This window comes from Elephas maximus, chromosome 22, assembly GCF_024166365.1.
Source record: "Elephas maximus indicus isolate mEleMax1 chromosome 22, mEleMax1 primary haplotype, whole genome shotgun sequence".
NCBI classification, from domain to species: Eukaryota; Metazoa; Chordata; class Mammalia; order Proboscidea; family Elephantidae; genus Elephas; species Elephas maximus.
The window spans coordinates 8,697,099-8,721,266 of record NC_064840.1 but is presented as its reverse complement, the minus strand read 5'-3'; the positions used below and the strand labels follow the sequence as shown (position 1 = coordinate 8,721,266).

The 24,168-nt window shown below is 44.4% G+C and overlaps 1 protein-coding gene across 2 annotated transcripts in view; it reads left to right on the top strand.

Annotated features, from left to right (window-relative positions):
* P2RX7 (purinergic receptor P2X 7) overlaps positions 1-24,168 on the top strand; it is a 49,337-nt gene that overhangs the window by 12,928 nt on the left and 12,241 nt on the right. Inside the window, exons 2-9 of one of the 2 annotated variants that reach the window (XM_049865269.1) lie at positions 88-233; positions 6,216-6,384; positions 7,489-7,557; positions 10,153-10,225; positions 13,090-13,186; positions 16,805-16,885; positions 18,090-18,219; positions 19,474-19,610. In XM_049865269.1, coding sequence (XP_049721226.1) covers positions 208-233; positions 6,216-6,384; positions 7,489-7,557; positions 10,153-10,225; positions 13,090-13,186; positions 16,805-16,885; positions 18,090-18,219; positions 19,474-19,610 — 782 coding nt within the window. In that variant the 5' untranslated portion in view covers positions 88-207. The remainder of the gene's footprint in view (positions 1-87; positions 234-6,215; positions 6,385-7,488; positions 7,558-10,152; positions 10,226-13,089; positions 13,187-16,804; positions 16,886-18,089; positions 18,220-19,473; positions 19,611-24,168) is intronic. The other variant, XM_049865268.1, reaches the window with a different exon arrangement.

Sequence of the window (24,168 nt, the reverse complement as noted above, 5' to 3'; positions counted from 1 at the left end):
AAAAATATTTACTATCTGACCCTTTACAGAAGTCTACTGTTTTAAGGGGAGAGACTGGCTTTGCTGAAAGGCACTTCCTCCCTGCAGAGTCTCGGGTACCCTGTAGCCATGCGGGCATGGGGCTGGTGCCATTGTCGATGCCAGTATCAGTCTGTGAAAGTCGTCCACATTCAGAACCCGTGATTCGGGATCCTGAAGAAAAGCTTCATGGTGGGCACCTTAGTCTACAGCTGGTGAGTCTGGCGCAGAGTGCCTGCCTGAGGGCTACGCAGCCTGCCCTCATCCTCCGTCTTTCCTCCTCTGCCCCTTCCACAATCCTCCTCTTCAGCCAGACTTCCCAGGAGTGCTCATTGAAGGGCCCTGGCTTCTCTCTCATTAGCTTCCCCCCAGCTCCCCTCTCTCCCATCTCTATCTTGCCCATCCTAAGAGCCCAGGTAAATTCTACCTCCTTCTTGCCCCTGCTGGCTCCAGGGACCAGTGGTTTTGTCTTCTTCAGAACGCAGAGAATTACAGCTTCTTGGAGCTGAATGGTCCTAGGGCTTAGGGATACTGCCAGCTCGCCTTTGCTCCCCCTTTTTTCTTTGATACAGCTCTGAAGCACTTTAAGTTTTAAAATTATATGCTCACTATTATACAAAGGCGGGTTTTCTGATCATGAGAGGGTTGGATCCCATGTGGTACATTCTGGAATAAATCTGAGAGATCGGAATTAAGCTCCCCAAATGGCGTGTCAAACTGACCCAGTGTTATTTTAGGAGAATACTTCAATACCCACATAAACAAACATTGCACCCAGCATGTATGTGTTCGGAGGATCAGAGGAAATATATTATTGAACAAGTATTTTCCTGTGTGTCTGTGGAATTACATATTTAATAACTCTGTCTCATACATGTTGGCTGGGTCTCAAATCTGTATCTGTAGCCCCAGCAGCTTTCTTTTTTATTGAATGTTACAGATATTCCAAAATGTCTTGAGAATAAAATAATTAACACCTATGTACCATCATCCAACTTCAGAAATAAAGCGAATCCAGTTTTAGTTCCTCACAAACCCCTTCTTCATCCCATTCCCTTTCTTCTGCACTTACAAACACCACTCTTGTCTGTTTTTATATTTCTACAATATATGTCTGTATCCATAAATATCTATTTTTCCTTTTTTAATAACTGAGGTGAAATTCATATAACATAAAATTAACCATTTTAAAGTACACTATTCAGTGCCACATAACACCGTCACAATGTTGTGTTACCGTGACTTCTATCTAGTTCCAAAACATGCTATCACACCAAAATAAAGCCCATACCCCTTAAGCTGTCACTCCAATTCTCCCCTCCTTCCAGCCCCTGGCAACCACCAATCTGCTTTCTGTCTCTATGGATTTGCCCGTTCTGGGTATTTTATATAAATGGAACAATGAAACCAGTATCATAAAACCATAAAAATTTGATCTTTTATGTCTAGTTTCTTTGACTTAGCATAATGTTTCGAGGTTTACCCACATTGTATTGTAGCATGTATCAGAGCTTCATTCCTCCTTATGGCTAAATAATGTTCTATTGTATGGAGAGACCACATTTTGTTCATCCATTCACCTGTGGACAGACACTTGGGTTGCTTCCACCATTTGGCTATTGTGAATAGTGCTGTAGTGACCACTGGTGTAGAAAAGCTGTAATTCTGAAGGCTCCCTGAGTGATTCTACTGTGTAGCCAAGTCTTGGCCTACTTGTCTTGGCTTCTCAAGGTCAGCTCAGAGACAGCAGCCGTTGGCTTTCGCTTCCTAACATCACTCAGGAGCAGGGCAGAGAGAAGGGACTAAATAAAGGTATGCTGAATGAGTAAACAAAGCATTTAAAATTAACCCTCTTTTAATTATTCAGGGCAATGGGAGACAGGGAAAGCAGATAAATGGAGGAAAATCTAACATTTTTCAACTCATTTTTTTTTTAATCTTTCTCCCTCTGTTTCCCTCCCCTATCATGATAATTTGGATTCACACTATGGAGAATGTATTAGAACCTAGAGAACTGATCAAAAGGCAGGAAACCAGAGGCACAGCCTTGGCATGCATGAAGAAGCAAGGCACCGTGAGTGGTTAAGAGGTCCGTCTCTGGGTAAGGTAGATTGACTGCCGACCTTAGTTCTGCCTATCTGTGTGCTCTCAGCCAAATTCCTTGACCTCTCTGGGCCTATTTCCTCACTTAGAAAAGGCGAAGATTAAAGGAAATGGTCCATGTAAAGTCCTTGGTACATAGTGTTGTTGTTAGTTGCTGGGGTGTCGATTCTGACCCATGGCGACCCCATGTGTGCAGAGGAGAACTGCTCCACAGAGTTCTCAAGGCTGTGATCTTTCAAAAGCAGATCCCCAGGTCTGTTTCCCGAGGTGTCTCTGGGTGCGTTCGAACTGCCAACCTTTCAGCTAGTAGTCGAGTGCTAAACCAACTAAGTTAAGTAAGTTTTCAAAAAAAAGTACCTGCTATTATCAGTCTCCCCCGCATGTCTGCCATTTTGTCATATTGTGGGGGCTTGCGTGTTGCTGTGATGCTGGAAGCTATGCCACTGGTACTCAAACACCAGCAGGATCACCCATGGCGGACAGGTTTCAGTTGAGCATCCAGACTAAGACAGACTAGGAAAAAGGACATGGCAGTCCACTTCTGAAAAGAATTAGCCAGTGAAAACCTGATGAATAGCAGTGGAACACTGTCTGATACAGTGCCAGAAGATGAATCCCTTAGGTTGGAAGGCACTGAAAATACTACTGAGGAAGAGCTGCCTTCTCAAAGTAGAGTGTCAACTCTTAATGACGTGGATGGACTCAAGCTTTCGAGCCTTTATTTGCTGATGTGGCGTGACTCAAAATGAGAAGAAACATCCATTAATAATCTGAACCTGGAATATATGAAGGAAAATTGGAAATCACCAAAAATGAAATGTAATGCATAAAGATCAATGTCCTAGGCATTAGTGACGCTGAAATAGACTGGTATTGGCCATTTTGAATTGGACAATCATATGGTCTACTGTGCTGGGAATGACAATTTGAAGATGAATGGTGTGGCATTTATCATCAAAAAGAATATTTCAAGATCTATCCTGAAGTACAACACTGTCAGTGATAGGATAATACCCATACGCCTACAAGGAAGACCAGTTAATATGATTATTATTCCAATTTATGCACCAACCAGTAGGGCTAAAGATGAAGAAATTGAAGATTTTGACCGACTTCTGCAGTCTAAAATTGACAGAACATACAGTCTGGATGCATTGATAATTACTGGTGATTGGAATTTAAAAGTTGGAAACAAAGAAGAAGGATCGGTAGTTGGAAAATATGGCCTTGGTGATAGAAACAATGCCAGAGATCGCATGAGTGAATTTTGCAAGACCAACGACTTCTTCATTGCAAATACCTTTTTTCACAACATAAACGACGACTATACACATGGACCTCACCAGATGGAATACACAGGAATCAAATCAACTATATCTGTGGAAAGAAACGATGAAAAAACTCAGTATCATCAGCCAGAATAAGGCCAGGAGCCAGGGGCTGACTGGAGATCAGACCATCAATTACTCATATGCAAGTTCAAGTTGAAACTGAAGAAAATTAGAACAAGTCCACGAGAGTCAAAGTAGGATCTTGAGTATATTCCACCTGAATTTAGAAACCATCTCAAGAAAAGATTTGATACGTTGAACACTAATGACCGAGCACCAGACGAGCTGTGGAAGGACATCATACATGAAGAAAGCAAGAGGTCATCAAAAAAACACGAGAGAAAGAAAAGACCTAAATGGATGTCAGAAGAGACTCTGAAACTTGCTCTTGAATGTCGAGAAGCTAAAGCAAAAGGAAAAAATGATGAAGTAAAAGAGCTGAACAGAAGATTTCAAAGATGGCTCGAGAAGACAAAAGTAAAGTACTATGATGACATGTGAAAAGACCTGGAGATAGAAAACCAAAAGGGAAGAACGTGCTTAGCATTTCTCAGGCTAAAAGAGTTGAAGATAAACTTCAAGGCTCAAGCTGCAATAGTGAAGGATTCTACAGGGAAAGTATTAAATGACGCAGGAAGCATCAAAAGAAGATGGAAGAAATACAGAGTCACTATACGAAAAAGAATTGGTCAATGTTCAACCATTTCAGGAGGTAGCACATGTTCGGGAACTGATGGTACTGAAGGAAGAAGTCCAAGCTACCCTGAAGGCATTGGCAAAAAACAAGGCTCCAGGAACTGATGGAACATCAATTGAGATGTTTCAACAAGTGGATACAGTGCTGGAAGTGCTCACTTATCTATGCCAAGAAATTTGGAAGACAGCTACCTGGCCAACTGACTGGCAGAGATCCATATTTATGCCTATTCCCAAGAAAGATGATCCAGCCAAATGTGGAAATTATCGGGCAGTATCATTAATTTTTTTTTTATCATTAATATCACATGCAAGCAAGATTTTGCTGAAGATCATTCAAAAGCGGCTGCAGCAGTATATCGACAGGAACTTCCAGAAATTCAAGCCAGATTTAGAAGAGGACGTGAAACCAGGTATATCGTTGCTGATGTCAGATGGATCCTGACTGAAAGCAGAAAACACCAGAAAGATGTTTACCTGTGTTTTGTTGACTATGCTAAGGCATTTGAACTGTGTGGATCATAATAAATTATGGAAAACACTGTGGAGAATGGGAATTCCAGGACACTTAATTGTGCTTACGAGGAATCTGTACATGGATCAAGAGGCAGTCATTTGAACAGAACAAGGGGATACTTCATGGTTAAAGTCAGCAAAGCTGTGCGTCGAGGTTGTATCCTTTCACCATACTTACTCAATCTGTATGCTGAGCAAGTAATCCGAAAAGCTGGATTATATGAAGAAGAATGTGGCATCAGGATTGGTGAAAGACTCATTAATAATCTGTGTTATGCAGATGACACAACCTTCCTTGCTGAAAGTGAAGAGGACTTGAAGCACTTACTGACGAACACCAAAAACCACAGCCTTCAGAATGGATTATACCTCAACATAAAACAAAAATCCTCACAATAGGACCAATAAGCAACATCATGAGCAATGGAGAAAAGATTGAAGTTGTCAAGGATTTCATATTACTTGGATCCACAATCAACACCCATGGAAGTAGCAGTCAGGAAATCAGATGACGCATTGCCTTGGGCAAATCAGCTACAAGAGATCTCTCTAATGTGTTAAAAAGCAAAGAGGTCACCTTGAGGACTAAGGTACACCTGACCCAAGCCATGGAATTTTCAATCACCTCTTATGCATGTGAAAGCTGGACAATGAATAAAAAAAAAGAAATTTTTTTTAAGGAAGAAGAATTGACACCTTTGAATTGTAGTGTTGGCAAAGAACTTTGAATATACCGTGGACTGCCAAAAGAACAAACAAATCTGTCTTGGAAGAAGTACAACCAGACTCCTCCTTAGAAGCAAGGATGGCAAGACTACGTCTCACATACTTTGGACATGTTGTCAGGAGGGATCAGTCCCTGGAGAAGGACATCATGCTTGCTAAAGTAGAGGGTTAGCAAAAAAGAGGAAGACCCTCGACAAGATTGATTGACACAGTGGCTTCAACAATGGGCTCAGGAGTAGCAACAATTGTAAGGACAGTGCAGGACCAGGCAATGTTTTGTTCTGTTGTGCTTACGGTCGCTATGAGTCGTAACCAACTGGACAGCACCTAACAACAACAATTATCAATATTATTTATAAACCAGGTGGGTGATTCCGGAAAGCAGGTGGCTGACCCACCAGGCATACCCTTAGACAGGAAAATGCGGACATGTTACGGAGCCCCAGGTCAAAGGTGGTGGACTGACATGGGGCTGGATGCTGGTATTAGAGAAGCTGTCCTGTGAATTAGGGTCCCTGTTAGGCAATATTAGAGGCTGAGATTGGGGGCAATAGTTTCCATGTGTTGAGTTTTTACTATGTGCTAGATACAGTACTAAGGAGTTTGCATCCATACCTCATTTAATCTTCACAGCAACCCCATGAGGTAGGTATGACTATTATTCCCATTTCACAGATGGGGAAAGTGAGTCACAGAGAAGTCACTTGCCCAAAGTCACCCAGCAGAACTAGGACTTGAAAAGAGGCAGCCTTCGAAACCTGCATCCGAAACCACTGTGCCTCCCTCCCCAACACCATGGGTGCTTTTTTGTGTCTGCCATTTTAGCTTTGCTTTGTGGAGTGACAGGCTGTACCAACGGAAGGAGCCTGTCATCAGCTCTGTGCACACCAAGGTGAAGGGGATAGCAGAAGTGAAGGAGGAAATCACGGAGAATGGAGTGCGGAAGGCAGTGTGGAGCATCTTTGACACTGCGGATTACACCTTCCCGTTGCAGGTGAGCATTTGTCCGTATTCTGGTCACCGTCACTGGAGCCTCAGCCTCCCTCCAGAAAGGAGCGTTGGTTGTCCCTACTTAAACAGCCCTGTGAAAATAAAATGAAAATCCCAACTGAGAAAACCTAAAATTGCAAAACTAGGTCAGACCCAGCAGCCTGAAGAGGGGATGATTCTTTGCTTTATCAAATCCTACAGGGTTTCTCAAAATAGCAGCACGTGCAGGTGCATTTCAAACACAATTTGATTCGTTCACACTTGGTTTATACATGGCTTTTTAGAAGTAGGGCCATCAAGTCAGCAAGGTCTGTCCAGACTTAGAAGGGCAAAGAACTTTCTACCCAAAGAGTACCAGCCCTTCTATATTGTGTATGTGGCATTTTAGCAACAAAAATGTTTCCCTGAGACCAATTCAAACTTGGGTATTTTATTTGCACAAAGAAAAGATGCAGATAGCAAAGAGAGGAAAGGGGCGGATGGTAGAGAAAGGGCTTGTGACAGACAGTATACACGTGTGAGACGAGAAAAAGGAAGGCAGAATTATCAAACAGGGGACATTAAAGGGGGCTTGAGAACAGTAAAGATCAGATGGGAGGAAAGAGGGACCAAAGGACACATTTGCAGCCCAGAGTTGGAAGGTGTTGCAAAGTCATAAAACCCAAGCTGCTGTGCTTGTTTCTGACTGTAAGTCATAAACATCTCCAGCTGTTTCCCAGGTGCTGGGATGCCCTATTGCCCTTGAATTAAAGTCTTGGATAATCGGAACAGTGCTCAGATGAAGCCCACACTCCCCTGCCTCAGCCTCCCAGGTCCCTAGAGTTTCAATTTAATGGGAATTTACTGTGTCAAAAAAATGAAAAGGCTGCTTTTGAGGCTGGCATGGAAAATGAATACCAGTCAGTTTGAATGTTCCTCTGCTCTCCCTTGGCTCAGCAGGGAGGCTCATTCAGCTTTGATATTAAGTCCTTTGGCATATTCCGAGTTGTTCAGAGACCCTGAAGTTTAGAAGAGTGGGAAGGTTCGCCCCCGGGCACTCAGCAAGCTGGGTTATCATGATCATGTGGTTCCGTTCTAAAAGCCTTGAGTTTTCATTTTTTGCGTGCAGGGAAACTCCTTCTTTGTGATGACAAACTTTCTCAAGACGCAAGGCCAAGTTCAGGGGCTTTGTCCTGAGGTAAGGAGGGGACTGGGAGTGGTTGGATGGGTGATGAGGGTTCCTAGAGGTGGCAAGGGGCAAAAGAAATGGAAATTGGGGCCCCAGATGTAGTGCAGATCACAAATATTTACTAGGCCTCTTTTGTGGGATTGGCACTGGGCTGGGTGGATGAAGGAGAGGGTGCAGCAGTGCCCTGCAGCCATCAGGTTGTGGCTGTCCCCATGGTCTCCAGCTGGAGTCCTGCTCCTTCTATCTCTCGATTCGTTTGCAGTTCATGACAGCAGTGATCCTTGGGGTTTGCACAGTATTTCACAATTTTAGGAGGGTAACAGCATTTCCAGCCCCGTTTTACAGATCAGAACACAGGCTCAGAGAGGTTAAGTGATTTCCCCAAGGGCACACAGCTTGCTGGAGGCACACCCATGGTTAGAAGGCTGGTGTTTTCATTTATAGCATTTCCTACCATGATCCACTGTGAACTGTCTGCAGGGCCAGTTCTAGGAAGCACTGCAAAGTTTGCCTTTTATTTCTTAGAGCTCTGGCCTTGAAAGCACGTGCAAATCCTCCACGTCATCTCCTCTCACTCCCCATACAGCATTTCCAGCTTGGCTTTGCCCTCACCATACTCCTGGCCTGTCCCATCTCTTTCTGGAGTATTCTTTTCCATCAAAATGTGTTTGATGTTCTGTCCCTTCACAGTCCTGCTCTCTGCTTTTAAAGATGATAGCTCGGTGTTATAAGTTGATTTGTGTCCCCCAAAAAGATATGGCCAAGTCCTAATTGCACCCCCACCTCTGAACGTGACCTTATTTGGAAATAGTGTCTTTGCAGATTCAATTAGTTAACATGAGATCATATTGGAGTTGTTGTTGTTAGTTGCCACCAATTGGCTCTGACTCAAACCAAAAAACCACACCCATTGCCATCGAGTCAATTCTGACTCACAGCGGCCCTAAAGGACAGAGTAGAACTGCCCCATAGGGTTTCCAAGGAGGAGCTGGTGGATTCAAACTGCTGACCTTTTGGTTAGCAGCCAAGCTCCTAACCACTGAGCTACCAGGGCTCTAGGGCTCTGACTTAGAGTGACTTTATTTGTAACAGAACAAAACTCTGCCTGGTTCTGTGTCACCTTCCTGATCGTTGGTATGTTTGAGTCCATTGCTGTGACTTTTGTGTAGTGCCTTCAAACACAGGAGGCTCACCTTCCAGCACTGTATCAGACGATATTCTGCTGTGACCCATAGGGTTTTCATTGGCTGATTTTTGGAAACAGATCACCAGGCCTTTCTTCCGAGTCTTAGTCTGGAAGCTCTGCTGAAACCTGTTCAGCATCACAGCAACACACAAGCCTCCGCTGACTGCTGGGTGGTGGCTGTGGGTGAGTCCACTGGCTGGGGGTCTCTTGCATGGAAGGTGAGGATTCTATCACTGAACCACCACTGGCCCCTGACTGAGCAAGTACTACGTGCCCAACCCTTTCTTGTCATAACTGGCTTAGTCTTCACTGCCACCATAGAAGACAGATCTGTGCACCCACCTGTTACAGATAAGGAGATTGAAGCTCAGAGGGGGAAAGCGTCTCGGCCAAGGTCACTCAGCCAGAGAACAGCATGGCTATTGCCAAGCCCAGGTTTGCCTGCATCCAAGACCTGGGTCCTCCCCTGCATCTCTGTCTGTCAAAGCCACAAACTGCATGGCGGATAAGGAGCTGAGGTTTCTTTCACACCTATGCTAATTTCTGGTTTCTCCAAGACTGGCCATTAAGCCTGCTGCCGAGGAAACGGAAACGGGAAGTCAAATACACATAAATCAAGTCCTTTCAATTCTATTCTGCCCTTGGGCCTGAGACCCGGCTGCCCTCATTTTCTCGGGCCAGGGTTGAGTACTGGCTGGAGTCCTTCATTTCAAATTTCCTGCTGAGCCCTGGCGCCTGTCGGCATCACTCAGTTCTGCAACCACAGAGCCGCTCCGACCAGGCCACCTGCTCATCACTCCAAGGGCTATCCCTGAAAGTGGTCCCTGGTTTCCCTGGCACCCACTTTTAAATGTTTCTTTTTTATTGAGATATAATTCACATGCCATAAGATTCACCACTTTAAAGTATACAATTCACTGGTTTTTAGTAACTTCACAGAGCTATGCAACCATCATTATTATCTAATTCTAGAACATGTTCATCGCCCTAAGAAGACACACAGCACCCATTAGCGGTCACTTCTCAACCCCTGCCCCCCCATCCCTGGGTGAAGACTAATCTACTTCCCGTCTCCACGGATTTGCCTTATATAAATGGACATTTCATATCAATGGAATCATACAATACGTGGCCTTTTGCAACTGGCATCTTTCATTTAGCATGTGTTTTCAAGGTTCATACATGTTGTACAATGTATCAGGACTTCATCTCTCTTTATGGCTGAAAAATATTCCATCACGTGAAGACACCACATTTTGTTTATTCCTTTTTTTAGTCCAGGGTTGTTTCCACTTGTTGGCTATTGTGAATAGTGCCGCTGTGAACACCGCGTACAGGCTGCCGTGTGGACACAGCCACCAACTGTAAGTGTCCTGGTGCTGCCTTTGTTTACCCTCATTGTCCCGTCTTTCCTGTAGTACCCCACCCGCAGGACGCTCTGCTCCAATGACCGGAACTGTAAAAAAGGAGGGATGGACCCACAGAGCAAAGGTACATTCTTTTTTTTTTTCATTATTGTACTTTAGATGAAGGTTTATAGAACAAACTAGCTTCTCATTAAACAATTAGTACACATATTGTTTTATGATTGTGGTTACCAACCCCACAACGTGTCAGCACTCTCCTTTCTCGACTTTAGGTTCCCTATTACCAGCTTTCCTGTCCCCTCCTGCTTTCTCATCCTTGCCCCTGGGCTGGTATACCCCTTTAGTCTCGTTTTGTCTTATGGGTCTGTCTAATCTTTGGCTGAAGGGTGAACCTCAGGGATGACTTCATTACTGAGTTAAAAGGGTATCCAGGGGCCATACTCTCAGGGTTTCTCCAGCTGTCAGGCCAGTAAGTCTGATCTTTTTTTGAGTTAGAATTTTGTCCTATGTTTTTCTCCAGCTCTGTCCGGGACTCTCTATTGCGATCCCTGTCAGGGAAGTCAGCGGTGGTAGCTGGGCACCATCTACTTGTGCTGGACTCAGTCTGGTGGAGGCCGTGGTAGATGTGGTCCGTTAATCCTTTGGACTAATCTTTCCCTGTGTCTTTAGTTTTCTTCGTTCTCCCTTGCTCCCAATGGGGTGAGATCAACGGAGAATCTTAGACTGCTGTTCACAAGCTTTTAAGAACCAAGACGTTACTCACCAAAGTAGAATGTAGAACAATTTTCTTTATAAACTATAGTTATGCCAATTGAGTTAGATGTTCCCCGAGACCATGGTCCCCATGGCCCTCAGCCCAGTAATTCGGTCTTACCCTTCACCAACTTACCACTTATTTATATTGTCTATTTAGTGTTTTTCCATCCCCACCCCCTCCCCTCCCTCATAACCGTCAAAGATTGTTTCTTTTTGTGTGTAAACCTTTTCATGAGTTTTTATGGTAGTGATCTCATACAATATTTGTCCTTTTGAGATTGACTTATTACACTCAGCATAATGCCCTCCAGATTCAGCCATGCGGTGAGGTGCTTCACAGATTCATCATAGTTCTTTATTGTTGCATAGAACTCTACTGTGTGTATGTACCATAGTTTGTTTATCCATTCATCTGTTGATGGGCATCTAGGTTGTTTCCACCTTTTTGCTATTGTGAACAATGTTGCAGAGAACGTGAGTGTGCCTATGTCTATTCATGTGATGGCTCTTATCTCTCTAGGATATATTCCTACGAGTGGGATTGCTAGATCATACAGTATTTCTATTTCTAGCTTTCTAAGGAAGTGCCATATTGTTTTCCAAAATGGTTGTACCATTTTGCATTCCCACCAGCAGTGCATAAGAGTTCCAATCTCCCCGCAGCCTCTCCAACATTTATTTTTTGGTTTTTTGATTTGTGCCAATAACGTCAGGGGCAAAGGTACATTCTGCCTCCTTTCCTGAGACCCGGAGGTGGGATGGACCGGCATCGTGGTGACATTCACGATGCCTACTTCAGTTCTTTAGTCACCTGGCTCTCAGCCTCTTTCTGCCACCACCAAGCCACAGGCAAGGTGGAGTCTACGAGTGCCTTGGCTTTGTCCCCACGGCACCTGCTGACCATGAACCTGACTCCAAATCCCCAGAGAGGGGAGCTTCCGAGAGCCCAGGAAAATTAGCAGGTTCAGGCTTCTAACTGGTAGAAACATCAGATGGCCCATAGCACCATCTGATTAAACTGTTCCCCTAAGTTATCCCCAGCGGCTGAAGGGCATGAACTTGTACCCCAGGGCCCCTGGGGGCAATTCTCATAGTAACCTGCAGAATTTCCAAACCATTTTAACTCACAAAGGCATGTGAAGATTGCACTCTATTCTATAAAATATGTGCACTGAAGCTGACATAGAAATGATTTTAACATTATTTACTCTTTAATTAACTTTGCTCCCTGAAATCTGTTAGTACCACTGAGGCTCCAGGAAGATCCACCATATTTATTCTGTGGCTCTGCCGTGGACCAGAGGGGTAACTCGGATGCCCATTCAAGAAGCCGAGTTCTAGTCTATCTATACCAAGCAAGATAATACACCTATTCACCTCCCCTCTCAGGCACCTCTTCTTATTTAAAACAAAAAGAATAAACAGAATCCATGGTCTTTCTGTGCTCTAATTTTTTTTTTTAATTTATTGTAGCAAAATATATATAACATCAAGGTTGCCATTTTAACAATGTTTAAGTGTACAGTTAAGTAGCGTTAAGTACAGTCACCATGTTGTACAACCATCACCACTATTTATTTCTAAAACTTCTTCATTAGCCCAAATAGAGCTCTGTACCCCTTAAGCAGTAACTCCCCATTTCCCCCTCGACCCCCAACCACTGGTCTGTTGGTAGCCACTCGTCCACTTTCTGTCTCTATGACTTTGTCTGTTCTAGATGTTCATATAAGTGGAATCATACACTATACGAACTTTCACGTCTGGCTTATTCACTTAGCATAGTGTTTTCAAGGTTCATCCATGTCAGAGCATGTATCAGGACTTCATCTTCATGACTCATATTCCATTGTGTTTATCTATTCATTTATTGATGGATATTCAGGTTATTTCCACCTTTTGGCTATTGTGAATAGTGCTGCATTGAACACTGGTGTACAAGTACCTGTTTGAGTCTCTGCTTTCAATTCTTTTGGACCGCTTTGCTCCTTTTTTGAAAATCTTACTGTTGTTTTGCCTGTTTGATTTATGGTAGGTACATTTGTGGTTAGGATGGTTCGTGGAAACTGAAACGACTTTCCTTGAAAATCATAAACAGCCTTGCTTAGGTCCATTTACCTCACGCACATTTGTGGTTAGGGGGCTTTTACCGTTGAGTTAATGATTTGCCTTCTGGGGAATTTCTCCTCCATGGTTCTTTCACTTCAGAGGCTCTACCATCCCTTGATCCCACAGGAGTCCAGACTGGAAGGTGTGTACAGTATAAAGGGAACCAGAAGACCTGTGAAGTCTCCGCCTGGTGCCCCGTCGAAGCAGTGGAAGAAGCCCCCCGGTGAGTTGCATGGTAGGGACAGACACAGTGGCCCTCAGCAGCAGCTCTTGCCAGGGGCTGCTCAGGGCTTTCCCTTTTCAGTGCAATCCTGCAAAGCCCTGGGTCTTCCTGGCTTAGTGACCCCCACACCAGGTACACTGCTTGGCACAAAGCCAGTGGTCTCTGGTAGGGCCATGCTGTCTTGAAAATATTGAAATAATTCTATACCAGCTGGTAAAAAGCTACTACCCCGAGCACCCACGGGTAGAAACTGTCTCAGAAACCACAAGGGCAGATGCATTTCGGTAGAAAGTAGTTACAAGGACTTGGACTCAAATCCTGGCTTTGACACCTTCTTTCTGTGTGACTTCGGGCAGGTGACCTAACCTCTCTGAGCTTCCATCTCCTCATCTGTAAAATGACGCTCTGTATAATATACCTCACTCAGATATTATAAGGATTAAATGAGACGATGCTTGTACAGTGCTTATCAAGTGAGCCCAGTGCCTAGCTCATAGTAAGCGCTCAATAGCACACAGACACACGCAGACACACACACAGTTACTCACACACTCACACAGATGCTCTGTCCCTAGAAGTATGGTGGTTCTAGGCCACCACTGTTCAACAGAACTTTCTGCAGTGATGGAAACGTGCTGTCCAATATAGTAGCCTCTAGCTACATATGGTTATTGAGCGCTTGAAATGTGGCCACTGCTACTGAGAAACTGAATTTTTAATTTAACTTATTTTAAATAGCTACACATGCCAAGTGGCTACCATAAAGGACAGTGCAGTTCTAGGCCAATATGATTCAGGGCCACTCCATTAGCATCTGTGGGCAAAGGGAAGACGGCCCCAAACTGGCTTTCTAGAAGGCTCAGGAAAGGTCCTCGATGTCAGGGTGGGTGCACTAGGCAGTGTCACTGGCTGTCAATCATTAAAGACATCACCCAAGTTTATTTCTAGCTCAGGGAAGGAACTGTCACAGAAGGGATTGTCCAGGGTCTGGGAAGCCGAGGGCTGAGCTGGACATCAGCCTACCCTGGTAGTCCCTGGTTCAAGGCACTCCCTTTGATTGGCTGTGGCTTTCAGTTCTGGCTCTGCCACCACCTGTACCTCCAACATGCTGGTCCCTGGGCTACATTTTACACGTGTTCTTGGGCAAGCAGCTCCTCGAACTTCAGTTTCCTCATATGTCATACGAGGGGATGCAATCAGATAATGTATTTAATCGTTCATGTGACACAACCATCACCACCTATGCATTTGACATGAACTACGTGCAAGGGACTCTGCTAAGTCTTAGGTAAAAGACAAGATAACCCAGGTATGGGGCTGATCCCACGGTGCCTGCAGTCTAACAGAAGACATAATATATATTTACTAGGAGCTGTAACTCAAGACATAAAGTTGTAAGTATCACGAGAAAGGGATAAAGACAGGGCTGTGATCCTTGAAGTTTCCAGATCCCGTAGTTCTCTGACTCTTTGAGTGTCACCCAGGAAGCGTGGGGTTTAGAAGGTGCTAAGGGCAGAGTCTGGCACACTGCTGGGGTTTGTCATAAATAAGTTTTTTTCAGTGCAAGTGACAGGAATACAACATAAACTTGCCTCAGAAAAAAACAGGGTATTATTTTTGCCTCCTGCAAATGAGAAATCCAGAGGTACAGGCTTCAAGCAAGGTTTGATCCAGGATTTAAATGCTGTCATCAAGACTCATATTCTCTTCCTTTCTCCCTCTCTCAGCTATTCTTTCTTCCGTTTTGGCTCTTCTCACGCCATAGTCCTGGGGAACTCCAGGTTTACTACTAGCAATCCCAGGAGGAAATGAGTTTCTCTTTCCCAATAGTCCCACAGAAGCCCTGGAATTGTCTCATTGCCCTGAGTCATGTGACCATCTATAATCCAATCACTGTGGCCAGGGCCTGGGTCACTTGCCCCACCCAGGAGCTGGAGAGTGGGTAAGAGATGGAGTCATGCCCACCCAACTCTCTGGATTGGGAGTGGAAGGGAGATGGCCTCCCCAAAGGCAGAAAATTGAGGTACTATTAACAGAAGGAGCCGTGATGGCGCAGTGGTTAAGAGCTACAGCTGCTAACCAAAAGGTCAGCCGTTGGAATCCACCAGCCGCTCCTTGGAAACCCTATGGGGCAGTTCTAGTCTGTCCTATAGGATCACTATGAGTTGGAATCACCTTGATGGCAAAGGGTTACTTAGTACCAGAAGGTGGAATGGATGCTGTACAGGCAAAAATTACACTGTTTGCCACAGTTACATCCCAAACAGAGTCAAAGGAAGGTTCTGAAAGTCCTGGAATAAAAGGCAGACCATTCTTAGTTCCTCCTTCCAAATACTCTCTACCCCTTCCTGGTGTTACTCCCAATATGTATTTGCCACCTACTTAGCCACACCAGGCAACAGGGTACCAGCTATCTCTCTTCATCCGTAGCTGGCTCTCTGCATCTTTAATAGATTGTCAACTCATAAGGACAAAATCCTTGACTGTCTTGTTCATCACTATATCTTCTGTGTCCAGCACTGTACCCAGTATGTGGCAAATGAATGAATGGATGGATGGACGGTTGGTTGGTTGGATGGACCTTCCTGTAATCTAGAATTTGCACTGCTCTCACTTATAAGGAATTATACACTATTCATAACCTCCACAGAAGGACAGATTTAGTCAACTATATAAGGAGCCCTAGCTGGTCTGGTCTAGTGGCGCAACAGTTAAGTCCTCGGCTGCTAACCAAAAGGTCGGCAGTTCAAACCCACCAGCTGTTCTGTGGGAGAAAATTCTTGGCAATCTGCTCCTATAATGATCACAGCCTAGGAAACCCTATGGGACAGCTCTACTCTGTCCTATAGAGTCACAATGAGCAGGATTCGACTCACAGCACACAACAACAATAATGTAGTGATTTAGTCAATCTGTGTGTTGTGCAGCCCTACGCTAACAGCTAGGGATGCCAAGAGAAGAAATTATTGCCCCTGCCCTGCAGGAGCTCCAAGCCTTTTGGGAAAGACGCAACAGGGTGTGCTGGAGCTGACTTGTACCACTTCTAAGCTGATAATGCTTATCCCTTCCCAACTCTGGGGCCCTGGTGGTGCAGCAGGTCAGATTCACCAGCTGCTTCTTGGAAAACCTAGGGGGGTAGTCTACTCTGTCCTATAGGGCCACTAGTAGTTGGAATCGACTCAATGGCAGCAAGTTTGGTTTCTCTTGTTTTCCCAACTCTGAGTTCAGTGATGTGCAGTTGGTACCTGGAAACCAGTCACAGTGGAGATATTTACCTTACAAAGATTAGCAAATGCTATAAATCAGGGCTTTGAGAGCTGGTTGTTAAGCACTTACCAGCACACCGCTGCACACATATACACATACCATTATGTCAGCGTGTGAGAAGTGTGACAGTCAATACTGGGGGGTCCCAAGGAGAGAGAGAGTCTTCCTGGGAAAGCTGGGGAGGCTTTATGGAAAAATCTGTAGGGTTTTGCCTACTAGGTTGTTGTATCTATTTCTCTTCCTTTATCCCAAGGACAAAAGTGAGAAAACAGAAGCCTCTGGCCCCACTGACTCATTGACTCCCTTGGTTTCTGTAGTCCCCACTTCCCATTTTGCACTCCTCTCTCTCAGGCCTGCCCTCTTGAACAGTGCGGAGAACTTCACTGTGCTTATCAAGAATAACATCCACTTCCCTGGCCACAATTACACCACGTAAGTGCCAAACGTTTGGCTGTATTTAGTCATATACTGCTGTATAACAAACTCTCCCAAAAGGAGCAGCTTCAAACAACAAACACCACAGTTTCTGGGGTCGGGAATCCGGGAATGCCTTCGCTGGGTGGTTCTGGCTCAGGGTTTCTCAGGCTGCAACGAAGCTGTCAGCCGGACTGCCCTCATCTGCAGGCTGGACTGGGGCTGGAGAATCTTCTACCAAGCTCACTCACGTAGCTGTTGGCAGGAGGGCGCAGTTCTTCACTTTGTGGACCTCTCAATAGGGCCATTTGGACATCCTTACAACATGGTGGCTTGTTTCCTCCAAAGCGACTGATTCAGTAGAGACAGAGCACAAGCAAACAAGACAGCACCTGAGCCACAGTCTTTTTTTGAAATAATATTTTATTGTGTTTTGGGTGAAAGTTCACACAGCAAATTAGGTTCCCTTTTAACAATTTCTATGCATATTGTTGGAGCCCTGGTGGCGTAGTGGTCAAGAGCTATGGCTGCTAATCAAAAGATTGGCAGTTTGAATCCACCAGCCACTCCTTGGAAACCCTATGGGGCAGTTCTATTCTGTCCTACAGGGTCACTTGGAGTTGGAATCGACAGCAATGGATTTTGGGTTATTATACATATTGTTCAGGGACATTGGTTCCATTTTTCACAATGTGTCAACATTCTCATTATTTCCTTTCTGGCTCTTCCATTTCCGTTAATTTAGTTTCCCTGCCCCGCCCCCTTTACCTTTAGGGTAACTGTTGACCATTTGGTCATTCACATAGATGTTTTTTGAAGGAGCACAGTACTCACAGGGGATATTTATTTCATAAGCCAGCCTGTTATATAACTGAAAGATGACCTCTGGGAATGGTTTCAATTCAAAGTTCGAAGGGTATTTCAGGGCAGTTGTCTCTGGGGTTTCTCTAGCCTCAGCCAGTCAAGTCTGGCCTTTTTTAACAGAAGCCATACTCTTTTATAACCTAATCTCAGAAGTGACACGCCCACTTCTGCCATATGCTGTGGGTCACACAAACCAACCTTGGATCTGTGTGGGAGGGGGCTGTACAGGGGTGTGAACCCCAGGATGCAGGATCATTGGGGCCTTCCTGGAGCCCAACTACCACCCTGACTGACTGCTATGGAAGAGATGGGTCCCACTTTCCAATACAGATGTTTGTTTGCTTTTAATTATGTGCAGGAGAAATATCTACCCAGGTCTAAACACCACTTGCACCTTTCACAAGACTCGGGATCCACAGTGTCCCATTTTCCGACTAGGAGATATCTTCCGAGAAACAGGAGATAACTTTTCAGATGTGGCAGTTCAGGTTGGTGGTACCTTTGGATGGTGGGGTGTTGGGGTGGGAGATGGAGGATGTCAAGTGGCCAAGGGGCCAGGTCACCGGGTCTTAATAATATGGTTCACATTGATTGAGCATCTAATAAATCCATGCATGGTGTCAAGGACTTTACTTGCATTACTGCATCTAATCCCACAACAGCCCTAAGAGTAAGATACTCGGTGTATTAGCTTTCTAGGGCTTCCATAACAAAATACCGCAAGCTAGGCGGCTTATAAAAACAGAAGTGTATTGCCTCACAGTTCTGGGGGCTGGGAGTCCAAATCAGGCTGTGGGCCATGTTGATCCCTTCTGAGGGCTCTGAGAGAGACTCAGTTCCATGCCTTTTCCTTAGCTTCTGGTGGCTCCTGGCAATTCTCGGCATTCTTTGGCTTGCAGATATATCTGCCTTCAATAGTCACATGGTCATCGTTCCTCTGTCTCCCTATCCCTGTATATCTTCTCTTTTATAATAAACCAGTCACTTAGAATGAGGACTGAACCTACTCCAGCATGACCTCATGTCAACTTCACTGATAATATCTTTAAAGACCCTGTTTCCAAATAAGGTCATATTCACAGGTCCTGGGGTTAAGATTTCAACATATTTTTAAGGAGAGGGGAACACAATTCAACCCTTAACAAGGGGGCTAAGGATGGCTGAGTGGACAAGGATAGATTTAAGTTGGGTCTCAAAGGATGAAGATCATTTAGCTAGAAAGGTGGGTGACAGGAACATTTATTTGGTAGAAAAGGGCAAGGGTCAAAATGAAAAATTGCAAAGTCTGTTTGGGGAAAAGTGAAGATAGTTTAGAATAAGAGCTTCTTCTAAGGGAGTACTGGGAGAAAAAGCAGAAAAGATATTTGATGTAGTGCACTGAATTCCAGTCTGACAAGTTTGGGCTTAAACGTTAGTGTGGGTCTGTTAATGGTGTTTGACGAAGACAGTGGTTTGCTGAGAGGTGTAAATTTTGTGAAAATAATTCTAGTGACAGTATATCTCATATAGTGGGAAGAGCAGGGAGATATGTTTGTGGCTGCCACAGAAATATTTGTGTGAGTTAGACAGAGCTGTGCTTATGGCTCTCAAACATTTAGTGAGGCTTTTTCCTCTACATAGAAAACTTTCCCTTACGCAATCATTCCTCGCAGGCAGAAAACCCAACACAGAGTGCTGGGTGGTGGTTGTGGGACCCCATGTCTCAAAGGACTTAGAGACTGTTTCTTGTTTAACTTCTCCAGGGTGGAATTATGGGCATTGAGATCTACTGGGACTGCACCCTGGACAGTTGGTTCCATCGCTGCCGACCCAAGTATAGTTTCCGTCGCCTTGATGACAAAACCAACAAAGCGGCCCCGTACCCTGGCTACAACTTCAGGTAAACTCAGTGCTCCAGTTCAGGTCCGGTCAGCAGCTGGCTGGCCTTGTCCTGCAGGGGCCTTCCCGTGGAGCTGAACTGCAGCCCCAGCACTCAGCAGGACTAGTCATTGGTTCCCAAGGCAACAAGATGAATACAAAAAGACTTCCTTTAAGAGCTGGGCTGTCACTGAGTTTTTGTACAAGCTTTTTTCTTTTTAATTATCAAAGAGAATCACTTTCTATTAAAAAAAAAAAAATCCTTGGGAAATAGAAAAGCATAGAGAAGAGGATAAAAATCACCCGTAATTGCTCTGCCCTGAGACAATCCATGCTAATCCTCTGGCGAATTTTTCATCGTTTATCTCAATTTTTTCATAAGGCTTCAATGAGATCATATTACATGTATAATCTGGCATCGTTTTGTTTTTTTCCAAACCCCAGGTCACTCATAATTTTTTGTGACTATCACATTATGATCATAATATCCCACTGTGTGGCTGTAATGATAGCGACAGTTATAATTTAAGGAGAGTCTTCTATGCGCCAGGCACTCGATACCCTCATCTCTAAACCTCCGAACAATCCCAGAAGGTAAATATTCGTGTTCCTGGTTGAAGCTGATGAAGGTTAAGTGACTTGCTCTGGAGACACAACTAGGAGGAGCAGCTCCATACTTCCCGTCCAGTCACTCTGGTCCCCTAACTCTTGCCCTTTCCCTTCCATCTCCTGACTTTCCCACTCACTCCCCTCTTATTGGACATCTGGGCTGGTTCCAGGTTTTTACAGTCAATATCTCTGCTGTGTACATCTTAGCACACAAATCTTTGAATTCTAGGTATTTCCTTAGGATAAATTTCTAGAAATGGAATTATTGGATCAAAGATTATGAGTGCTTTACCACATGCTTTCCATTTTTTTCTTAATTTCTGCAGCTATTTTTTTTTTTTTTCATTTCTAGGGTTTGTATTTGTTTTTATTTTCCAAACCACCTACTACTGTTTTAGGAAGTTCTGTTCTGTCCTTACGGATCCACTCCTTTTACTACTCCTTAACTTGGGTGTGATTTCTCCTTGTGTGTTTTGGTATATTTGTTGTGGGGTTGTCTTCTGCAGAACTGATATTATGCAAAGTTCAGTGTGTGCTATGTGATATGGAGGACTTCCTGTGAGGTGATTACGTGATTATGTAGTGGTTCCTGCTGGGACTGTACGGAGTCTCTCAAACAGGAACCAGGTTTTAGTTTCATTTCTTTGCTCTGGATTTCTTTGTTATGGTGAAAGTATTCAATTGCCGCTCTCTCGCTATCAAGAGGTACGGCTGCCCCAGCTCCCTTCCCGAGAAGGGTGTTAAAACTAGCTCCTCAGATGGATTAATCTGGTTCACGTACTCCTAGGGATCATGTGGGTTTAATTTCCACTCACCACTCATGTCTAACACCTGTTCTTGTTTTGAGCTCAGTAACGTATTGATGGTCCACTGGTAGAATTCTCATCTTCAATCCAGGAGACCCCAGGCAGCATTTAGTTCTATTGTGCATAGGGTTGCCATGAGGCGGGGGCCGACTTGACAGCAGCTAGCAACAACACTGTATTGATAGGATTTTTAAAAAATGTTTTATCCTGAGCTTCTGTGTGTATGGAGTGGGAGGTGGTCATAGGGGTGGTAGGGCTTCCCCTACTAGCTCAGACTGCTGTCTTGATTGGAAGTCCTTTTGGTGAGAACATCTTAAAAGACTTCTGGCAATCTGGGCTACATTTCTTTCTTGCTTGCAGGGTTGTCTTACCGTTTCTTTATAATGCATCGTGTGCTTGCTGGCCTTCAACTCCATTAAAAAAAACAAACCCTGTGCCATTGAGTCGATTCTGACTCATAGCAACCCTATAAGACAGAGTAGAACTGCCCCATAGAGTTTCCAAGTCCATTATTTCCCCAGAATTCTGGATCATTCCCATCGTTAGTCTCCTGGGGGAAAGAATAAAATAAGACTTCTACTTAACCTGTGTGTGTGCGTGCACACACACACACACACCCTCTGCTAGCATTCTCACTGACTTCTGGAGTAGTCTGCTCAAGGAAATGGGTCTATTTATATTTTACTTAAAGTGGCATCATAAACTGGTGGGCAGGCCTCAAATGTACTCTTATTATTATTATTATTTTTAATCTGTTTTAGGCCTGAACAGTATTTTATAAGTTGAGAATTCCCACTTTTCTTGGAAATTTCAGCTATTTAATAACCCTGGGCCCTCATCCCACCTGGCAGCAATTGGCTGGAGCCCACTATCTGTGGCCCCTTGAGAAAGCATGTGCGTTGAGTTTGCTGCCACTGTCCTCACCACTCCTGCTTGCCTTATACCTAGCCTGCATCGGTCCCTTTTGTTATCTGCCTGGCTCCTGTAGGCATTTGAGTTAGAGATGCTTGATTTAAAAGGCTGGCTGAGATCAAGACACAAAAGGCTTTTTGCCTCCTCTGGTTCCGTGGAGTTTCATCTGGAGCCCTGACACCAGTTCCTAGTTTAGGTAACTTTTTGATTGTCCCCTGCTGCTCTGCTGAATAGGCTTATGGCCATTAGCAAGAAGAGAGGCCAGGATCAGCTGTTCCCTGATGCCCTCCCAGCCACTCTCCTAGCAGTCAGCAGAGGCATCCAGGGCAATGTTCCACTCTGATGTTAGCAGTGTCCTTGGAGTCGCTGAGCAAAGCCAAAGAACATCCGCTCCTGGGGAGATCTGAGCTTTCTGAAGGACTGAGGTGGTGACGATGCCAACATTCTTTTAGAACAAAGTGTTAGAGTATTTGTTGTCTGGAATAAGCACCAGAAGAAATCTTTGGCCAAAAATAAAATGTCAGTGGGTAACGTCAAATGTCAAATAAGTAATTGCACAAGCTATTTTCAAATATCCACACCAAAAAGATCATTAAGTGGGAAATTGCATGTTATATGAGGTATAGGAGAAAAGAGCTCTCCAAAACATAGGAAATTGATGATGTCAACCACATTACAAGGAGCCCTGGTGGCACAACGATTAAGCACTTGGCTACTAATCAACAGGTCAGCAGTTTGAACCACCTAGCAGCTCCATGAGAGAAATACCTGGTGATCCGCTTTCATAAATATCACAGCCTGTGGGGACCATAGTCTCGGGGAACATCTAGCTCAACTGGCATAACACAGTTTATAAAGTAAATGTTCTACTTTCTACTTTGGCGAGTAGCATCTTGGGTCTTAAAAGCCCGTGAGCAGCCATCTAAAATACTCCACTGGTCTCACCCTGTCAGGGGCAAGGGAGAATGAAGAAAAAAACAAAGACATAAGGGAAAAATTAGTCCAAAGGACTAATGAACCACAACTACCACAGCCTGCACCAGACTGAGTCCAGCACAACTAGATGGTACCCGGCTACCACCACTAACTGCTCCTACAGGGATCACAATAGAGGGTCCTGGACAGAGATGGACAAAATGTAGAACAAAATTCTAACTCTAAAAAAAAAAAAAAAAAAAGACCAGACTTACTGCTCTGACAGAGACTGGAGAAACTCTGAGAATATGGCCTCCAGAAACCCTTACAGCTCAGTAATGAAGTCACTCCTGAGATTCACTCTTCAGACAAAGATTAGACAGGCCCATAAAACAAAATGAGACTAAATGGGCACACCAGCCAGGGGCAAGGACGAGAAGGCAAGAGGGAACAGGAAAGCTGGTAATGGGGAATCCAAGGTCGAGAAGGGGAAAGTGTTGACATGTCGTGGGGTTGGCAACCAATGTCACAAAACACTTCTGTGCACTAATTGTTTAATGACAAGCTAGTTTGTTCTGTAAACCTTCATATAAAGTACAATTAAAAAAAAAAAAGTCAGAGAAAGATCACAACCTAGAAAACCCTGTGGGGCAGTTCTACTCTGTCATGTAGGGTCACTTATGAGTCGGAATTGACTCGATGGCGCACAACAACAATCACATTATGGAATTCTGTCTTTTACACAATGACCCACAGCAAAATGTCCTTATTCACTGAACATGTGACTGATTTATCTACAGCACATTTAAATGGGGCAGAACCACACAGAACCGCAATGCCCTTCTCTAGTTCAGAACAGGAAATTGTGCAAAGAACATCTTTATACAGAGTCCAGTGGTTCTCAAAGGATGGCCTACGGACCAGCTGCCTCAGAATCGCCTGGCTCCTGTGCTGAAAATACAAATCCCTAGGAATATCCCAGACCTTTGGAAACCACCCTTTGGGGTAATGCCCCAGAATTTGCCTTTTGAACACATTTCCCAAGTGGTTCTTGTCCTCAGTTTAAGAACCACTGCAGCAAGACCCCGAGAGCAGAAATTCAAGTCGTCTTTACTGTTCAGTGTTAACCTTCCTAAGCAAACCAGCTTGCAGAAAGAATAGGCAGTCGGACAGACAGACAGACAGATAGATAGATAATGCTGATCCAGGACATGGAACGGTAATGCACGATTGCTGTTTTATTAAAAGAAAGTCACTCATTTGTCTCTTCCTCAAAAAGTTAAACATGGAACGACCATATGGCCTAGCAATTCCATTCCTGGGTATACATCCCAAAGA